The sequence below is a fragment of the Agelaius phoeniceus genome, chromosome 9, assembly GCF_051311805.1.
Source record: "Agelaius phoeniceus isolate bAgePho1 chromosome 9, bAgePho1.hap1, whole genome shotgun sequence".
Taxonomy (NCBI): Eukaryota; Metazoa; Chordata; class Aves; order Passeriformes; family Icteridae; genus Agelaius; species Agelaius phoeniceus.
The window spans coordinates 22,723,962-22,742,709 of record NC_135273.1 but is presented as its reverse complement, the minus strand read 5'-3'; the positions used below and the strand labels follow the sequence as shown (position 1 = coordinate 22,742,709).

The following is an 18,748-nucleotide window of genomic DNA, read 5'->3' as shown; positions in this document are numbered from 1 at the left end:
CAGTGCTGGGTGTAGGGAAACCTCCAGCAGCTTCTCAGAATTCACCCCTGCAGCCCCCCTGCCCTGCGACCACAAACAGGACATGCAAACCCTAGGGAGTTTTATAGCAATGGAGATCCTAAACTCCCATGGACAGTCTGAGCTTAAAATATGCAAAACCCCATTAATTCTTGTGGTTTCCGCTACTATATCAGAGTGTTCTTAAAAGTAATATTTCAGCATTTACTTTGAGTTCTGCATCACGGTGAAGAAGCTTCAGGAGCTTGAATTGAAGGCAGGAACTTTTGCCCACTAAAATGTTTTCTATTGTAAAAAAGATAAAAGTATGGGCTTTTCATCAGTCTGCTGGAGACAGTATTTTGTGCATGTGAACAAATACAGAATAAATGAAACTAAGATGGTAAAATCCTCATTCTTTATGTCAACATGAGCAAATGCTGTTCATGTACTGAGAACACTTTGCTCCGAGATCAGACTAATAACAGTTTCTCTTGTCTTTTTCTGTGAAAAAGGAATAGCAGTGTACTTGAGTAACATACATTTTTCATTTTAGTTTGTGTATACACCAGGAGACTGGAGAGTGAACATCAAAGACATGATCATTGATCTGGCCACAGAGTTTAAAAGCTTCTGGACAGAATGAGAACTATTTAATAACTGAGTCATTGATGTTAAATACTGGATTTTAAAAAGTGGTGAGGTAATAACTTCACCAAACATTTTTTAGTCCCAAGATTATTGAGGTGGAAGATGATTGATATTAAAATCTTGCTCCATTTTTAGAAAGTGGGGGAGATAATAGAATGGACCATTTAACAATAAACATGAACCACAACAAACAGGTGCTCTATTTATTCAGTACAGTGGTCATTTGCTTCTAATTCACTCAAGAACTGGTACAAAAATAAGCCTGTTTGGTTACTGTGCAGCTTATACCATACACTGTCTGTGGCAGAGTATGCAAAATCTGTGTCACCTGTTCTAGCAAAGTCTCTGTTCATCCCCAGCAGCCTTTCCTCATGCCCATGTTTTATTTTGTGGAGTAGCCCTGCAGCATGGTCTTGTCAGTAGTGACATCCTACTCTAGTTCTTAGAGTTAAGAGAGAGCTGCAGCTTTAATTTCAGTCCTGTAAGCACATATGACTGTGTACTTGGTCTTCCTGGTGTCTAATACACCTGTAACCACGATAAGAAACTAAACTATGGATTGAGAAACTGCTTCAGCAAGATATCTCCAAGGAATGAGTCAGTGCTGCTGGCAGTGGCATTAATGAATCAGTACATGGACTTCCTTTCAGAGTCAGCAGTCTGCCTTGGCACACTTTTACATGGGTCTTTGTTGTAAGATTGATCAGAGAGGCATTCTGGGGTTTTAGGCAATCAGCAAATGGAATTTTAACTTAGTGTTTGAAATTACAAATGCTGAAAGCTCTGTCTTCCAGCTCTGCCTGAGAGTCAGAAAGGAAGCATGTCAGCCAAGCTGTTGAGAAAACAAATTATTTGTTAGCATTAGGATAGTCTTGATAGTCTTCCTTCTTGTGCAGTGTCATCACTGCAGTATAAATATTTCTCATTTGCAGATTTGGTATAAACATTTTCAAGTGTTATTGCCATTTGTTAAGTGTCATTGGACTACTTTTAATAATTTTCTTGTTTTTTCTCACTTTTTGGTCCTGTGTATAGGGCTGTAATTGCAGTGAACTACTTCAGAGGAGGGAGGAGGTCATTGACAAAACCCAGGGGTTGATGAGACTTTGGTTTGATAGAAAACCAAAATAGGCCACTCACTCACCCTGCTGGTCTTTCTCCTTTACCTGCCAGCTTTTCCTTTACTAGACAAGAGCAGTGTCTTTAGGGGAGGCTGAGCATCAGAGAAGTGGGTGTAGCACAGTGTAGGAAAGCAGCTGGGCCTACAGCTGGGAGAGAGAAGCTTCTGTCCCAGGCTAAAGACTTAAACTCTTGTTACAGATAAAGAGGTGCTAAAAAGGTAATCTCATTGACATCTGCTTTTCAAACTTTCTGTTTAAGAATAGATTCTAGAAAGGTGACCTATTTTAAAATGGTTTTTGAATAAAGCAGCATTGGACTGAATCTCTGTAGGAGCTCAATAGTAAGTAGAGTTTCAGGAGGCAGGGAAGGAAAAAAGAAAAGGGTTTACACTTCAATGGCATAATTTACCTTACAGGAATCTCAGGCAGGTTCTGCAGTGCTTATTCAGAGAAAACCACTTTGTCTTTCACAAGGTTTGCTACTGGATGTTTTTTATAGTTCATGAAAAATATTTTTTTTTTTTGCAATACTTTAAAAAACCTTCAAATCCATTATGTACTTTAAACTTCTGTAATGTTAAAATATCAACTAAAACTGCATATTAACATAAAGACATGGAATCCTAAGAATATCTCTTATAAATCTTTCACCATGACAGCCTAGTAGTTTTTTCCAATTTTTTTCCTACATGATTGCCTGGTAGTTTTTCCAGTTTTGGTTTTTTGGTGGTTTTCAGAAATGCCTTGGAAAGAGACTATAGCTAGGCTGAAGGAAGCATGCAGAAAAGGGGAAAAATTATGTATCAGCTGACATTTATGAAACAGAATATAAGCTGAAGTTGGATGTTCATCATTCTCCACCTTCTTTTATGCCTGTGAATAAGACCACACCATAATGAACTTGGTGGCCTTTCATTCTTACACCTTTATAAAGGACCCTATAAAGCAGGTGGGAAGGTCGGCAATTTTCTCAAAATGGTGTCTGCATGAAAAATAAAGATGCTGATGAGAAATACTATGGGCTAGCAAAGCCAGATAAAGATGCAAAGGCTATGGGCCCAGAGGAAAGGAGGACTTTGAGAATGTTGTTTATTGGTGTTTTTTTTTTTTTTTTTTTAATTAAAATCTTCATGTTCTATGAAAAGAATAACAAAAGCCATGATACCAGAGGGTGAAACTTAAAGGACCTGATGATATTGTCACTAGCAATAGAAGAAGTCTGCTGAGGTAACAGTTGGTTTCAAGGCATTTAATGGTCACTGCTGTATTTTTTTAAAAGTAAGGGTACTGTATAAGGCTGTTAGAGAGTTACGTTTGAAGTTGATTCTGCAGGCCTTTGGCCACATAGAAAAAGGCTCATAATAAAGCTTTCAGTTTTAAAATTATAACTACATAGCAAAACAGAGATGGCAGAGAGCAGGTTGGTTGAATAAATCAGTCTTTGCATCCTAACAGAGAAACTAGTCTTTCCATCCTACCACTGAGAAAAAGCATTCCCTGCAAGAAAAGGTTTGTTGTATAAAATAGCTTTTACATTTGCTTGCTGCATCATTTGTTTTGTGCATTGGTCTTTAGTGATAGTTGCAAATCACTGATTTAATTTCATACCTCATGTGAATTTCCTATCATTTGGTAGATAATGTTGAATCATAATTCCAGATTAACAATATTCACAACATGCCATCACCTTGACAATGACAGTATGGAAATCACCACTGCCTGTAACTGATGGCATCAAAGGCCTCCTTGTCTTTCTCTGAAATATCAAGGTCTGCATATCAGTGCAGTCTTGTGAATCAAGATTTGACCCATAGTAGCATGTAATTATGCTTATGCAAATTTTACCTAAGATAAAAGGAAAATATGTATTAATGTTTTTTCAAGTTGCAGAAACAACTGTATGAACATTTGTTCCATGTTATTCCAAAGCCCACTGAAAATTGCTTTCTTAGTGTGAGTGAATGCTTCCCCATAAACCAAGATCACCACAACCCTGACCAGTGTACTTTAGGTTTAGCTGCTCCCTTAAAATTGCTAAATTTTATTTTCTAATTATGAGGAGAACTCACATCTCATGATCAATGGCTTTATCAGATAATTAATTGGCAGGCTTTTCAGTTCAAATTAGTCTAAAAACCAGAAGAGCTCACATTGTCTCTTTTTTTGTTGCTGTCGGAAATTGAGAGGTCTGATAAGAATTATGTTTTGACATAGCCTCTGTAAAACTATTGAGGTTTATGCCTTTGTTTAGAACTATCAGACTTCTTAAGACTAAATTACTAAAAAGACAAAAAATTAGTGAGTGCTACAATTTACAATGCTCAGACTTGCTCTCTATAGTTTTCTTTTGTACACTAATTAAAGGCAGCTTTTTGTATTCACGCATTTTCATGTATAGCTGGATGACTAAGTAGGCTTAGATTTATTCCCAGTGATAAAAAAGTCAATTTTTTAATCTTCAAAGCAGATTGGTAAGAGAGATTTTCCTATAGCTATCAGTCAAAGCTATCAAATTTGGCAAAATGACTGAAGGACAAACAATGGCAGAGAAAAAGGAGGAAAAAGATGCTTAAAAAGGTGGCTTTCAAAGCTACCGTGCTCTTTAGCTCTGTTGCCAAGTTTCCCCCCTTCCTATATCACGTAGTCTCCTTTTGCTCATTTTCCTCATTGATGGTCCTGTGTTTGATATCCCTGTTAATTGTCACAGAAAGCTGCTCATATAGTTGACATTAAGCTGTGCCAAATGGCTGAGCAGAGAACATGACTTGAGGAGCAGTGAGCTCCTGAAAATCCTCGTGTGAATGGCCGAAGGTTTAGTGGTCCCTATTAAAAAAGTCATGTTGATGGCTACCTCCCTTTAGAGTCTATGAAACAGTTATGGATTTTTCTAGACTTACAGTAGAAGTTGAGCAATGTATTTGCAAGTATCAGAAATTGTTATACTCTATGTTTTGTCTGGAAATGAAAGTGCTAAATTGCATTTATTATATTATATTACAAAAGGTTTAAGAGAAAACCCACATGAGGTAATGGTACATGGAAGATGAGAGTTGTGATGTTGGTACTGCAGCAGCAAACTCCTTTTGCAGCCTGTCAGATGCATTTAGCAGTGAGTCTTTTCCCTTCTGTGTTTTGTTTTCATGTTTTAAAGTACATTCTTTGACAAGCATTCAAATCCTCTGTCGTGTGCTGAATGATTTCAGCATTCTTGATTCAGTCTTTTTCTTGAATGAAAATTTACTAGGCTTTACTGCAGCCAAGAGCTTCCAGTTTTTCAAATACATGCACAGCTGTATCTACCTTTGCTGTATGTGTGAGTTCTGGTGACTAAGAACCTAAACAGTTCAAATGGGAGGTTACTTGTTTCTGTGTTTGTGGAGTTCTGCTGTTTGAAAATGGAGAAATAGTAGCAGGAAATCTGAGTAACACAAAATCTGAAAATTTAGCAATTTGTTCAATTATAAAACCTTAGCAAGGAGGAGTAACCTCTTTCTCTATTTCTTCTTTGAACATTTATTGGCATGACTGTCTGTTGTGTAGGCTGCATGTCAGACTAACGTCAAAATAACTGAGGAATGTGAGGATTCCTTTTGTCTGCCATACAATCTAGTATTAATTTTGAATGTATAAGGTAAATAATTTCATTAAATGTCATCCTTAAAGTGATTCATTCACAAAGAAATGTACTTCCTTTCAGTAATTTCTTATGGCATGGCAGTAAAGTTTGAGCTCCCTTTAACATACTGTTAATATGTATAATATTGTACAAATGCACTGTGAATTGGAGGAAGAGGCCTAAATTCTCAGAAGGTCCACATTTTGGACTGCAGTTTTTCTTGAAAACTTGTTTGAGTGGTTTCCTTACCTCAAACCCTTTACTTCAGTGATATCTTTCTGATTTTAGCATTTTAAAGACACAGCATTTTGTTTACCTTATTGTATTATTCTTTTCTGGTATTTTACCACTATTCTTTGTCTTCTGTTTTGTATTTTCTTTGACTGTTTCTTGGATGTTCTCCTATTTTGTTGTCAGTTACAAAACTGAATGGTAAATGATGAGAAGTATGGACAAGAACTGTGAAATTAGTTTTTGTGTTTTTGTTTGGTTTTGTGTTTTTTAATTTTTATTATTATTATTTAATGTTTTTTTTTATTTTTTTAACAAATACTTTTAAGAAAAAGTATACTGCTTAATAGATAATAGATAATTGCTTAATTCAAAAAGACCATGTTTTCCAGTATTTTCCTTTTTTTTTTTTTTATAGTTTATTGATTTTTCAGTTCTGTATTGCAGTATTCCAGATACAGCGGTGGGTTGGCAAATGACTACATTACGTTTTAATGGTAAATAGATTTATTTAATTTGAGTTGATTACTTTCCCAGGTGTTGCACCATCATATAGTTAGATTGGTTTATAAATTAATTATAAAGAATTTGATTGTGATTTTTGGGTAATATCTTGTCTTTTATTCTGTCCAGGAATTAGTGCACTTTTGTGTTTTCCAAGATGTTCCACGCACAGGTGGAGATTTTTTTTGTGTAGGCACTACACCAAAAAGTGCAGCTTGCTGCTTCATCTCCCCTTGATCACTTTGTTTAGCCAGAGGTTCACCAAAATATTGTTAGAACAAAGTGCTCCAGATGAAGTTACCTGGTTCCAATTCTTCAGGTGGAGATAAACCCCCTTGTGTCACAACTGAAGCACAGTAGCATAGAAACAGAGAAAAAAATGCACATGCTGCATTCCAAGGTCTGACACAAAACCCAGAGGCTTTCTTGGGCTGAGCAAATGGCATGGGGCTGTGAATTATCAGCCACCAGCACAAGTGCTGCTCTGGTGCAGTGCAGGGTGTGACAGGAGACCCTTCCCTGGGTTCTCTGGCCTTTGTGCAGTTCTGCAGTTGAGCTGGCTGGTTTTCATTTTTGCAGGATCTGAGTGACAGGTCATCAGTGGTTTCTCTAGAACAACGTGCCAGCAGGCTTATTGGCAGCCTTTATCTGCAGTGGGACAGTGAGGAGCTTGGGAAGGAGAGCACTGGCATCCCCAGTAGTTGGTGGGTGATGGTCACCAGCACAACGCTTTTGCTCAGCGTGGTTGTAGAGCCAGTCACACATCCACTGGAAATCTGTGAGAGCTATTCTTCTGCCAATGTACAAAGAGTGGTTTTGACCTTAATTAGGTGACTGCTAGGTAATCAGGAGGAAGAACCTTTTAGGCTGGGAGCAGAAAAGCCCCTCAAATATGCAGATATTTACAGACATATAATGCCATCCACTTAGCTCCAGATAGTGGCACATTTTGATAGAAGGTACTGCTATTTTTTTGACTAATGATACTGAATTGGAAAAGTTGCATGTGTTTTAATTGGTCATATTGCCAGGCACTCTCCCAGCAAACCTAATTAACTTCAAGTTGCAGAGCACCATTAACAGATGGGACTTTTTGTCTTGTATTTTTTCACTAATTAGAAAATCTCAGTCTTTTCACATTTATAGATTTAACAGAAGTTTTCATTTTATTGTCAATATGTCAGTAGAAAGTTGAGAAAAACCCCAATCTGTATCAAGAAAGCAAAGTGAAGCTGAAATCTTAACATACATTGAAGCATGTACAGAACAGATGACAGCAAAAATGCTTTTTAAAAATCTTTCCTCAAATCAGATTGGAACTGTGTGTGGAAAAGTATATAGAGGTCCTTTTTTTGTTTGTTTGTTTAATTTTTGGGTGGTTTTTTTTTTATATTTCTGTTTCTGATGTCTACTCTAGTAATTCCTTTATTTTGGTTTCACAGCATTCCTTATAATAAGCAGTCTGCTCAAATGAGATGTAGTCTGTTCAAGTCTATGAAAGAAAGCTGAATGTTTTATTGGAGAGAGAAGAAAACAGAGCTTGTGGCAGGGAGACTGAATTTGCTGATTCTCTTTAGTATGGTTTCATTCAGAGTTGTTTCATATTCTATTCCCAGTGACCTATTACATCAGTTACTTACTACAGTCATGAGTAGTTAGGCAAGCTCACAGTGATTCAGGCCTTTACCATCATGGCTTTTACTTGTACATTTCAGATATTCCCAAACTACTGCTCTGATGCATAAATTAGATATTTGGGAACTAAATATATGCCTTTTTTTTTTTGTTTTTTTTTTTTGGTAACTCTTCTCTGTTTGCTCTTATCTGTTTTCTGTCCCAGAAATAATGTTATTTCTATAGTTCTTATCAATATTATTCAAGTCTGTAAAAAGAGATGCATTACATATGATCTGTATTTTTAAAGATATATTTATGATAAGTACAGAATTTTAGTAATAAACTAAAAACTTTATTAAACTGGGTAGTGACTTAATGGTACCAAAAGTATAGTTCCAGAAAAATTGGCAAAAAGTTTATCATAGAGTTAGTGACACCTTTCTACTTAAATAAAACCCTTTAATGCACAGAGCCCCTTTGCTGTCATAGGCAGTGCTGCTGCCACTGATGCCATGTCCTGTTTGGGGTCTTGGTGGTTACGGTGGCCTCAGGAGAGGTCCCAGCTGTGCAAGACCCACTGCAAACACCTGTAGTGAAGGGAGTGGTTGCCCTGATGAGTTTGACATGGAGTATTCCTGCCAAATCCAAGCAAGAGGGAGAATTGAGAGCCTGGAGAGGTCAAGTAATATGCTTAAGTCACACATCATAAGAATGGTAGGACTAAGGACAATAACCAAGACTTCTGATTATTCATGGTCATCAATCAGAGCTCATGCTGGACTACTTTGATGCCTTTTGGTTTTAAAATTAAATCCTTGCCATGAATTTTCTGACAGAAGTTTATGGAGAATTTACTGCCCACTGGTTTATCAGGTAGTCATTTCTCACTCCCCTTCACCTCCTCTTTTGGATAAACTCAGACTTGTCTTGGAAAATGTAAGCCTGTATGAGCTTTGCTGAAGGGGAAAATTTATATAGCAAAAAATCTTGTAAAGCTGACCAATTTACAGTACTGTTTTTATTGTGTGCTGATGACTAAATTAGTTACTGTAAAATTTAATAGCTGATGAACTTTTTTGTTCACTCCTTTTTTGTAATAGCAGTAAACAAAAAACTAAATCGTAAAATGTCACTGAAAGGAAATGACTTGCATGTAAAATCTTGTAAAAGATTTTCACGTCAGCGTTTCTGAAAAGTTTTTAATGTGGCTATAAAAATTGCAAAATTTGGATTTAGTGTTTTAGTTGCTTCAAGCTCAAAATGAAGATTTCGTAACTAAGAGTTAGCAATTAAGTATCTGAGTTAGCAATTAAGTTAACTCAGTAACTAAGAGTTGGCAATTTTAGGTAAGATCCTCTGGATCTTCTATGGTCAAGAAGGTCTTACTTTTGTTAAATTGCAGAGATGTGGGTACATCTCCTAGAGTCTACAAAGTAATGCTGGGATTGCCAAATTCAAAGGAATTGATAACTTCTGAAATGTAACTTGAAGCAGGTGGGTCTTTAGATTTTTATGGTTCTCATTCCTAACAAATCTGGACAAGCAAATTCTGTCTTTCTATAAAAGAACTACAATTGATTTCTTATTTGATGGTTAAAGGACATTTGGGGTTTATATTTAAGGTATTTTCACCCAAGTTAGATCGAAACATCAGGCTATTCACATCTTAGTAGTGCAAACATTTCTAACAAAAGTTTAATGGATCATTGAGGCTTTAGCTTTATGTATACAGGAACTAATTAGTGTTCTCCATAACTAATTATAAATATAAAAACAAATGGAATTTTATTTTAAAATCATAGTTGATAAAACTGAGTATCTTATTAACAGACTTTACTGTGTGAATGTAGAAATGAAAACCAAGTAAATTTCAAAAAATATTAGTAACTAAAAACCTAGTATATTCTAAGGATTACAGTAGCCTTTGGGTAGAATAATTTAACCATAGAACAAGAGTTTCAAAGAAACCTTTTTGAAGAACAGTACAGAACAGATTGTTGTCAGAAAAAATAAGAACTCTCTGATGCCCCGAGGTGTTAGGGGTTACAGATTTCTGAAAGTGTTTGGTTTTTTTTTCACTGCATACTTCCCATTTTAATACTTAATTTTGGAGGAAAATAAAAAGAGATGATTATTCCTTTTTGATTTTCTGCTTTGCCTCTTGAGTTCTATGCTATTTTGTATTAATTATGTTTGGATAATTTAATCTTGTATAAGCACGAATTTGCCTTTGAAACTTCAAAGAGTTCTGTTTCAACTTTCACAGAATGTTCAAGTGTTACAGGGTGAGAGAATCTGAAGTTCCTGCTCTAGAGTCTCTTCATTAATAACTGTAGCCCTCCTGTCTAATGAACCAGCCTTCTTGCTTTCCCTTTTTTCTTCAACAGTGCAGTTTTGGAGTTGCAGGGGGAACAGTGCCACCCCTTGGATCATCCCTTTGTTACATAGGCTGGGGCCTGAGCTTATTTGGGACAGTGTTTCTCAGAGTTGGTTCTTGCCTGCAGTATTATTATGTTGTTACACCCTTATCAAAACTCTCCTTTTTTTCTTTCTCTTTTTTCTTTTTGTATTTATTATGGATGCCTAAATTTTGACTGCAGTCAAAGCTCTTCTAGAGCATCTTGGAATCAGTCAAAACATTTTTAGTTTTCCTTAGATGAATTTTATCTGCAGTTTCTCTGACTCTTGCCATAAAAAGGCATTCTACTTTTTTGTTTAAATCTGGGGCTGGATTTTTCTGTTCCTTTTTTAATGAAAGATTTAGGGATATGCAGCAACTATTCCATTTATTTCCCCCTCTTTTCTTTAATCAGATTGGTGTTTATTTTTAATTTGTTAGTAAGTGCTTAGTCAGTATAGATGTTAGCATATGAGTTCACATTTCTCAATCTTATACAAACAGCAAGCTATTATAAATTAAAGGATTCTTTCCTTCTGTACAGAAGGGTTATAATAGATGTGTAGCAATTGCAATGTTTTGGCAAACACATTGAAATAATAAACAAAGGAAGCAAACTTCTTGCCATGGCCTAGTTAACCAGAAAGGCAGTAATTCACATACATACGTGCTTTTCCTTCCCTCAGATTTTAGTTGCTGTGAATTTGGGGTATGGGTCTATGTTTGTGATGCCCCTCTAGCCTAGTAAGGTCTCTAAAACAGGTATTATCTCCCCTGGCAATCTAGGGAACACTAGAGCAAACTCAGTAAGTGTCATCCTGGGTCTGAATAACCAGGTTACACTCCACGTTCTTTAAATGGGAATACAAAAACTTGCATCTGAGATATTATCATATAGCATACAGGCGTTTGGAGTTTGTTAAAATCTGTTGGTTTTTTTTTTTTTATTTTACTATAACTTTAACCTGATTGGTTCAGGGTCTGCTTTTCCCACACACTTGATGGTTTCAATTTCAGCTCAACTCCCCTGTCACTTAGCGAAGGAAAAATGTGTTTCTCTGCTAGCAGGAAAAACAAATGGAGTTTCATATTCCATTCTCTTCTGATACCCTTTCTGTGGTTCTTTGAGACATTATGTATCATGTTAGGTATGTGTTTCAAGGCAAGAGAAGAGAAAATAAGCCTTGGTTTAAAATCAGGTGTGTATATAAATATATATCTATATGTTTTTTGCATTTTAGTGGCAGTTACATGAACTGTCACAGGACATCTGAAAGCCTTAAGTGTTTTGGAAGGTCACACCCAGAATCCCTGTAACATTGAGCCAGCACAGTGATGGTTAACAAATGATTGGCTATAACTGAAGTGTAAGGCTGATGCAGTGTTTTGCTGGGTTTGCTCTACAGGACTCCTTTGGGTCAGAGGAAATGACTGAAAGTCATAACTCGAGACTTGCTATGTGAAAAGGAAAATAAAAATTTTACAAAGCCCTTGTGTGCTTTGTGAAACTTGAATGAATAAGAAGAGTATTTATAGAGTCCCAAATGGATTACAATCTTAGTTTTTAAATTTTCATTTCCAGCATTAAGTGGCCATCTCAGCATTCTGCAACCCAAAACTCCTACCATAGGGTAAATCTCTTTTGTCCTGTGGCTTTTTTTTATGGTTGTTTTTTCTTCTTTACTTTCTTCTGTTATTTATAGATTGTTTGCTTTTTATTGTTTTCTCATTGCTGTTTTCTTTCCTGATTTTTTTAAAGAGATACCTATATTTAATAGTGGCTTTGAGGGTGCTGTTACTATAGAAATGATTCCACAGAATGCAGGATAAAACATTAGCACTAATACTTGACTTTAAATTATTTGAAAGTAAATAGCTGTGTTTAAAACTGGTTTGGGAAAAAGCAAAATTTTTGCCAAAATTGTAAGCTCTGTGTTCTCAGAACACTCAGCACTCTTTAAAATTTTGTTTTTTAAAAATGCAGACTTTCCTTGAAATGGATTGATAATAAATAATGGAGCAGATTTGATTCAGATTGAAACCGTGATTGTATCTAGCTTGGAATATTCCAACAGGTAGGGCAGAGTGTGCATAATAATATGATTCCCACTATCTTAATTCAGAGGAAAATGGGCCTTGGGATGGCTGCTAATCATAATTTGGGGTATATTGTCAGATAACAATCCACAAGTTCTATTCACCACTATAATTTCTTGTGATGGTGAGACTACTACCAGTTGGTATGCGTTTAATAGCTAATTTCACCTTGCAACACCTGTACACAATGAAAGAAGATTTCAACTCTAGATGTTAACACAAATATGTTAGACTTGGGTAGTAAAAATGTTATTTCAATGAATTTCATGCTTTGATTCTTGAATTTGATGGACAGATCTCACTGGTTCAGGTGATAATGCATCAGACAAGACAACAGATACTTGTACTCAGGCAAAATACTCTTTTTCAAACATTCACAAAGTAAAAAATATTATGGTCAGCAGGATATAAAAGTAAGGAAAAATCATTTAGGCTTTCAGTTGAATAGTTATTTTAACAATTAGTGTTAATTATGTAACATTCATACATTAATGACTATTTTATTGAAGATATGTATATTTTTGATATTGGCCATGCAGAACTTCAGTCTACTTAGAATGAAAACCTTGTGTGTCCCCTCCTTGCACTGTGATCCTCACTCAGGCTTGTTCATAATACAGCAGCTTCAGAAAGAAGTCTGAAGCCTGTATTGAATCAAGATGTTTTTATTCCAGTACTCATCTGTAGCTTTAAATGTTAAGACTGTCAACAAAAGTCATAACTTTTATCATGTGCTGCATCAAGTTTTGCTTTAAACTGTTTAACAGTTCACTGTAGTCCCTATGGACATGAGTGCATTCTTAGTTTTCCTGTGGGCTTCAAATCCATGTATATAAATGGAAGTTTGGTCACTCCTGGTTTTTGTACCAATGAGCAATCCTGAAGAGGAGGTCTGGTAAAGCCAGATTTTTCTGTCTCTTTTTAATGCAAGACAGATTCTATGATAATATATCATGTTTGAAGCTCAAGTAGGACTAATTTCCTAAAGAAAATCAGAGCTGAAATTAAACTAGCTTATAATTTATTTTTGTTGTCTTTTTTTTTTTTGTTTTTGTATGTAAAAGAATAAATGGTTAATGCTGTTAAATAATTACTCTTTTCTTTTCTTTTGTAGGTTGTCTTAGTCTTCGCTCTTAGTATTGGTGCTCTTGTAATATACTTCATAGATTCATCAAAGTGAGTATTTGAGTACATTTTCCTTTCTCTCCTTTCCTGCAGCAATTATACATCTCTGAATTTCTCCATTCATCTACTTCAAATCAGTGCTTGATCTCATTGCCTGAGTGCAAAGAACTCTATAATAGCAAAGGTTCTACAAAAATAACTCAAGAATGGGAAAAAAAAATTACATAAACTGAATTGAACACAGTCACATTGGATCTGTAGAATGGAGAGGAAAACTACTTTTGTGTATTGAGATTATACATACTCTTGCAAAATTACAGTTTTTATATTCATTACACATGTGCAGAATCTTTCTTTCAAAATCAAGACTAGGGTAAGAAATAAAGACTAAAAATATTTGTCAGAAAATTGCAGTTTGGAGGAGTAAAAAGCATGTGGGGAGACTGACAAGAACACTTGTGAAAACCTCTGCATGAAGTAGACAGTATGAGCATCTCTGTATTTCCAGCTTCTGAGCGTGATAGGTTTCTACCACCATAAGGTGAACTACTCATGGTCTGCAAAGATCTCAGTATTTTTTAGGTTTACTCGGATGTTATCATACAGTGGTGTGGTTTTGGCCAGGCAGAAGAAAGTTTTATCAGGCTGTGTGGTGGTTTGATACAAACAAGATAAGTCAGACCATATTCTGATACTGTTCATACTCCACTCTTGTGTTCACATTGAGCTGGGCACTGTCAGTGTTGTAACAGGCACACTGGTAGCCTAAAACAGAAGAAATTAGTAAAAAGGAACTTAAAAAAATATTCTTCCTTGAATACAGTTCTTTTGGGAGCGTGATATTCTGAAGAATCAATAGCAATTTAAAGTTCTATGATGACATGCTCATGCTTTCTCTGAGCTAGTTTAAGGTTTTCCATTACTGCAACTGTTAAAATTGTACACCAGAGTCAGTCCATGTGAGCCTGCCTACTGTCTGTAATGGTAGTAGTAATGTTCTAAACCAGTCATTCTGTGACTCAGAAAATCAGACATTCCACTGCTGACATCCGTACATCCTGATATTTGGGATGTGGTGGCACCAGCAAAAGGCATTCTTGGATACGTGGATGCCAGCTCTGTGTTGTGCGAGTTTGAAGCCATAGATGTGTTAAGGATAATGCAAATAATAAAGCAGAGGTTTTCTTTGTGGAGAGGAGCCACGTGGTGGGAAAACTCAAGTTCTGTCTTGAGCTCCCTTGAAGTGAGGACAATTGGTTTTCCTTCTTAACATTGCAATGAGTGTTTCTGTTGATTTTAGCAATTTTTCCTTAATATGTCACCACTGAAGTATGTAAAGTGGTTCCTTCCTGAAGATATTTGCAAAACTTTTTAAAGCAAAGTGGCAAAGCTCCTGGATACCTGATATTTCCAGGTCAAAAGTGTGGAATAGATTAAAACCTGTTCTTATGTTTCAATTTCAGATCAAACTACAGCGATGTGTCAGGGTAATTGCTTTTTCTGAAGTTAATGGAATATTTGATGAATTTTTGGCACTGCATTTTTGAGTCTTTGATTCTTTTCCTCAAGAAGAGCAAAGCTGACAACATGGGAGACTTGAGCTTTCTTTGGGCCACACAATCCATGTACTACTACCAGCGTATTGATTTCTTGATCAACAAGTGTTCTAACTGGGCATTTCTCTTGGCTTTCAGTCAATATTTAAATTGTGCTGCAGTTTAAATTGAGGAACCTCAAGTTAGCATACTGTAGTTGCACACTTTTTCTTCAGTTTCTCCTCCTTTCTCCCCTCTTACTCTTTTTTAGTTCTATATCCACATCTTGGTCTTTTTGGTGCTTTTTTTTTTGTAAATTCTTAGTGGATTAATTCATGTTAGAAACACCCCATATATATCCCGAAAGGGAAAAGTTCTGCTTAATTTTATTCTGCTGACCTGACACCCATTTCAGCAATGCAGAATCAAATAGAGTGTTATATCAGTGTATTTAAGATCTGCAAGTGCATGCTTGTAAAAAGTCATTCCTTTGAGAATTTGGTCAAATTATTTTGTATGTGGATGACTTTTTGAAAGGATTGTGATTCCCTCGAGGAAAACAGTTTTCTTGTGCTTCTTCTATCTCCTGTGGTGCCTTTGAGTTCATTTTTTGGCTGTTGTCTTTATTATTTAGGGTGAAGCAAGTCTGTTTTACCTATGCTAACAGTTAGACTTCATGATTCCAACCCAGGTGATTTTGTCTACTTGTTCAGTAGCAATTTAGCTGGAAACATGTCAGAGATACTATACTAGAACTTACTTACCAAAACATTGCAAAATGAAAAGTCTGATTTCTTGTTTTGGAGGATTCATGCTGGTTTCTTGCCATTGCATAGGAATAAATTAGGAAGGAAGGATGCATTGGAAATCTCTGTATTTTGTTTGAGAAGTTTCCTCTGTGAGAGCACAAGGAGAAAAGTGTCATTAGCAAATTCTCTTGGAAAGTCTTACTTGAAATTTTTTTTCCCCCCTGAAAGCAGCCCTTTGTGTCCTTATGAATTCTCTTGTGGGATCATTTGAGGCTAAGTTGTGATAGTGTACTGTGTTTGGCTTTCCTGCTTGTTTGCTACTGCTTCCGTGTTTTGTCTTTTGAGAGACATTTGATTTTGCTCAGCAAAATCTTCTACAAATATACTGCAGGCCTGGTGAGGATTATTAATTCAAATTTATTACAGATACAGTGTTACTGCCCGGGAGAATTCACATCTTTTTCATTTTTGTAGTCTGTGTTACCCCTTTTACAGACATGTATGAGGTATGAAGTTTATCTGAATAGTTCTGTAAGTCCAAGTCTATGTAAACATAAACACTCAAGTGGTTTTAGATCCCAATCTAATTTTCATTACAAGTCCTTAAACTTTTCCATTTTAACTGGAATAATCTGCAGAACATTTTTGATGATTCCTTCTCGGTTTCATGGCCCTTCAAGGAAACAGCAATTTTAATTTAATTTGTAAATCAACAATGCTACATCTGAATTTTAAATGGATCTCATTGGCCTGATGTATAAAAAAAATGAAGATGAGTCTAATAGGATCAGAAATGAGTTAATAGAAAAAGCTCAGTTTGAGCTTTGATTTTACTATAGCTTTCAGGTTACAGTCTATTTTTTGGAATGTATTATTTCTTTTCAATTTGCAAGACATAGCAAAGTAAAATATTGATTTTTTTTTTCCCCTCAAGTAACCAGTTTAGGGCTATGCTGTATCATTTTGCTGAGGACATCCTGTGCAGTTCATGGTTCTGTACTCCCAAGTATGTATTTACCAGTATTTTGGGTGTGCACAGATTTTAAATAGCCTTTCAATCTTCATATTTGAGGAGTTAAGTAAGTAGGACTTCAATTGTACTAAACTTTATTTTAAGCCTTCCTGCTTATAGTGAAATCTACTCATGCAAAAGTATTTTAATTATGTTTATAAAGTTTGCCTTAGTACACTCGTTAATCCACACTAAGTGGCTACAGGAACATTCCTTCATGCTAAGTACACGGTTGAATTAAAATATATGCACATATATATATATATATTTTTTTTTTTTTGTTATGCATGACTAAGAGATGTAGAAGTTGACTTAAAATTCTGGGATCTGGTTCAAGGAAATGCTGTTAGATTATATTTACCATTGCTGAAATTGCTAAAATTTCAATGGTCTGTGAATTGGCAAGTAGCTTAAAACATTATTAGTCCCTTATTATTCCCTGCATTCTTGTGAGGGGAGTCTACCACAGTACCTTGCAGCTGGTGGCATTGTAAAATTTTAATATTTTGCTAATTTTAATTTTGTTAGCACTGCATCTGTTTCTGTGAGCTGATAAATTTTGTTCTGCACTGAAGGAAATCCAGTTTATATGTGTTTTCTTCACCTATTTTTTACATAAAAAGGGAAAAAGAAACTTTTAATTCCCCTTAGTTATATTAATTGCTCACTTGTCAAATGGAGTGATAGGTGTAATTTTCTGATTCAGAGAAAATTTAGCTGAAATATATAAGTGAATTTCTTGTAAGTATTTATTTTGAAGTAACGTGGGTTTTAGTATTATAACAGAATTGTAACTTCAGTTGTTCCTACTGCTGATTCTCAGCAAATCACAAAGTTTGTGTTCATCAAGCCTCAGTCCATACTCTTTAAACTGATACATCATTAAGTAACATTTTTGGTCTTAAGTATTTTAATTTTATCTTTACTGTGCTTGTAGTCGGTGCTGAGTGTTCACCATTATTGCTTTAATTGAAAAGTGATTTCCAGAAGAAAGCCTTAGTTGTGACAATGATCTTTAATTTTCTTCACTGCTCTGCAAATTGTGCTGGGAAAGTGTCCATAGCTAAGATTCATTGCTCTCATTAGCATGCTGCAGTGGAAGCCAGGTGGGTGAGCAGCTCAATGCATGGCCTCTGCAGGCAACTGAATACCAGGATGATTGAAGGTCTTTGTTAGGCACAGATGGTGTTAATTATGAGTCAAATCCAGCAGCAGCAGTGATATGATTATTATAAGGCAAAAACCAAAAGAAACAGGCCACAGTGGAGGGAAAAAAACACCTGGTAAAGCTTGTCCATGTGTTACTATGCACTTGCTTCTCTAGGACAAAAGGATTAGGGATGATTATATGTCTCCTAGTTTTGTTGTTAGACATTGTCCCTTAACCACCAATCGTGTATTGTCTTGAATTATTAAAAAAATCTGGATGTAGTGAGGCATACTGAAAAATTAGATGCATGATTTATGTACTATCAGTCTCTTAGCTCAGTGTTTGCATTCATTCTCTGACATGTTCAGAGACCTTGAGTTTGGCAAATTATATGCAGATAAAATTTGTATAACACTACCTGAACAACTCCTCCAATTTATTTAGGAGATTATAATAATGAATAAAGGAAATTCCTCTGTATGTGTTTATCACGTTAATGAAATAACATTGGATTACACTGATTTTTGCTCATGGTACAGAGTCTCTGGTTAGGCAATGTGGAAATATTCTGAGTTCTCTAGACAAACCACTGTAATGAAGTTTCTGTTAATCAATGCCAGTAGTTTGTGTTTGCTAAATAATGAAAATGAATTGTTGCAAATGAATTAAATGAGCAACACTGTGAATGATAAAATGGCAAACAAAAATAGAGTTCTTTCATAATAATTGGCAAATCAAGCTCTGGGGAAATTATTGGGTATTGTTTCTATCCCTTGGTGTTCTACAGAAATTCTTAGTAATTGTAATGCACAACCTTGATGATGAGAAATTCCAGTGGGACTGCTTTTCTGAAGTGTTGGGCCTTGTAAAAGATCCCAGTAACTGCCACTGAGTACCATTGAGTGGAGTTTGACTCTCTTTTCTTAGTACCTGAAGGAGGCTCTT

General features: G+C 35.7%; 1 protein-coding gene across 27 annotated transcripts in view; it reads left to right on the top strand.

Annotated features, from left to right (window-relative positions):
• The window catches only part of KCNMA1 (potassium calcium-activated channel subfamily M alpha 1), a 414,944-nt gene that overhangs the window by 168,564 nt on the left and 227,632 nt on the right, over positions 1-18,748 (top strand). For all 27 annotated transcript variants that reach the window (XM_077183251.1, XM_077183250.1, XM_077183249.1 and 24 more), the window contains one exon: positions 13,347-13,408. In XM_077183251.1, the coding sequence (XP_077039366.1) occupies positions 13,347-13,408 (62 nt within the window). The remainder of the gene's footprint in view (positions 1-13,346; positions 13,409-18,748) is intronic.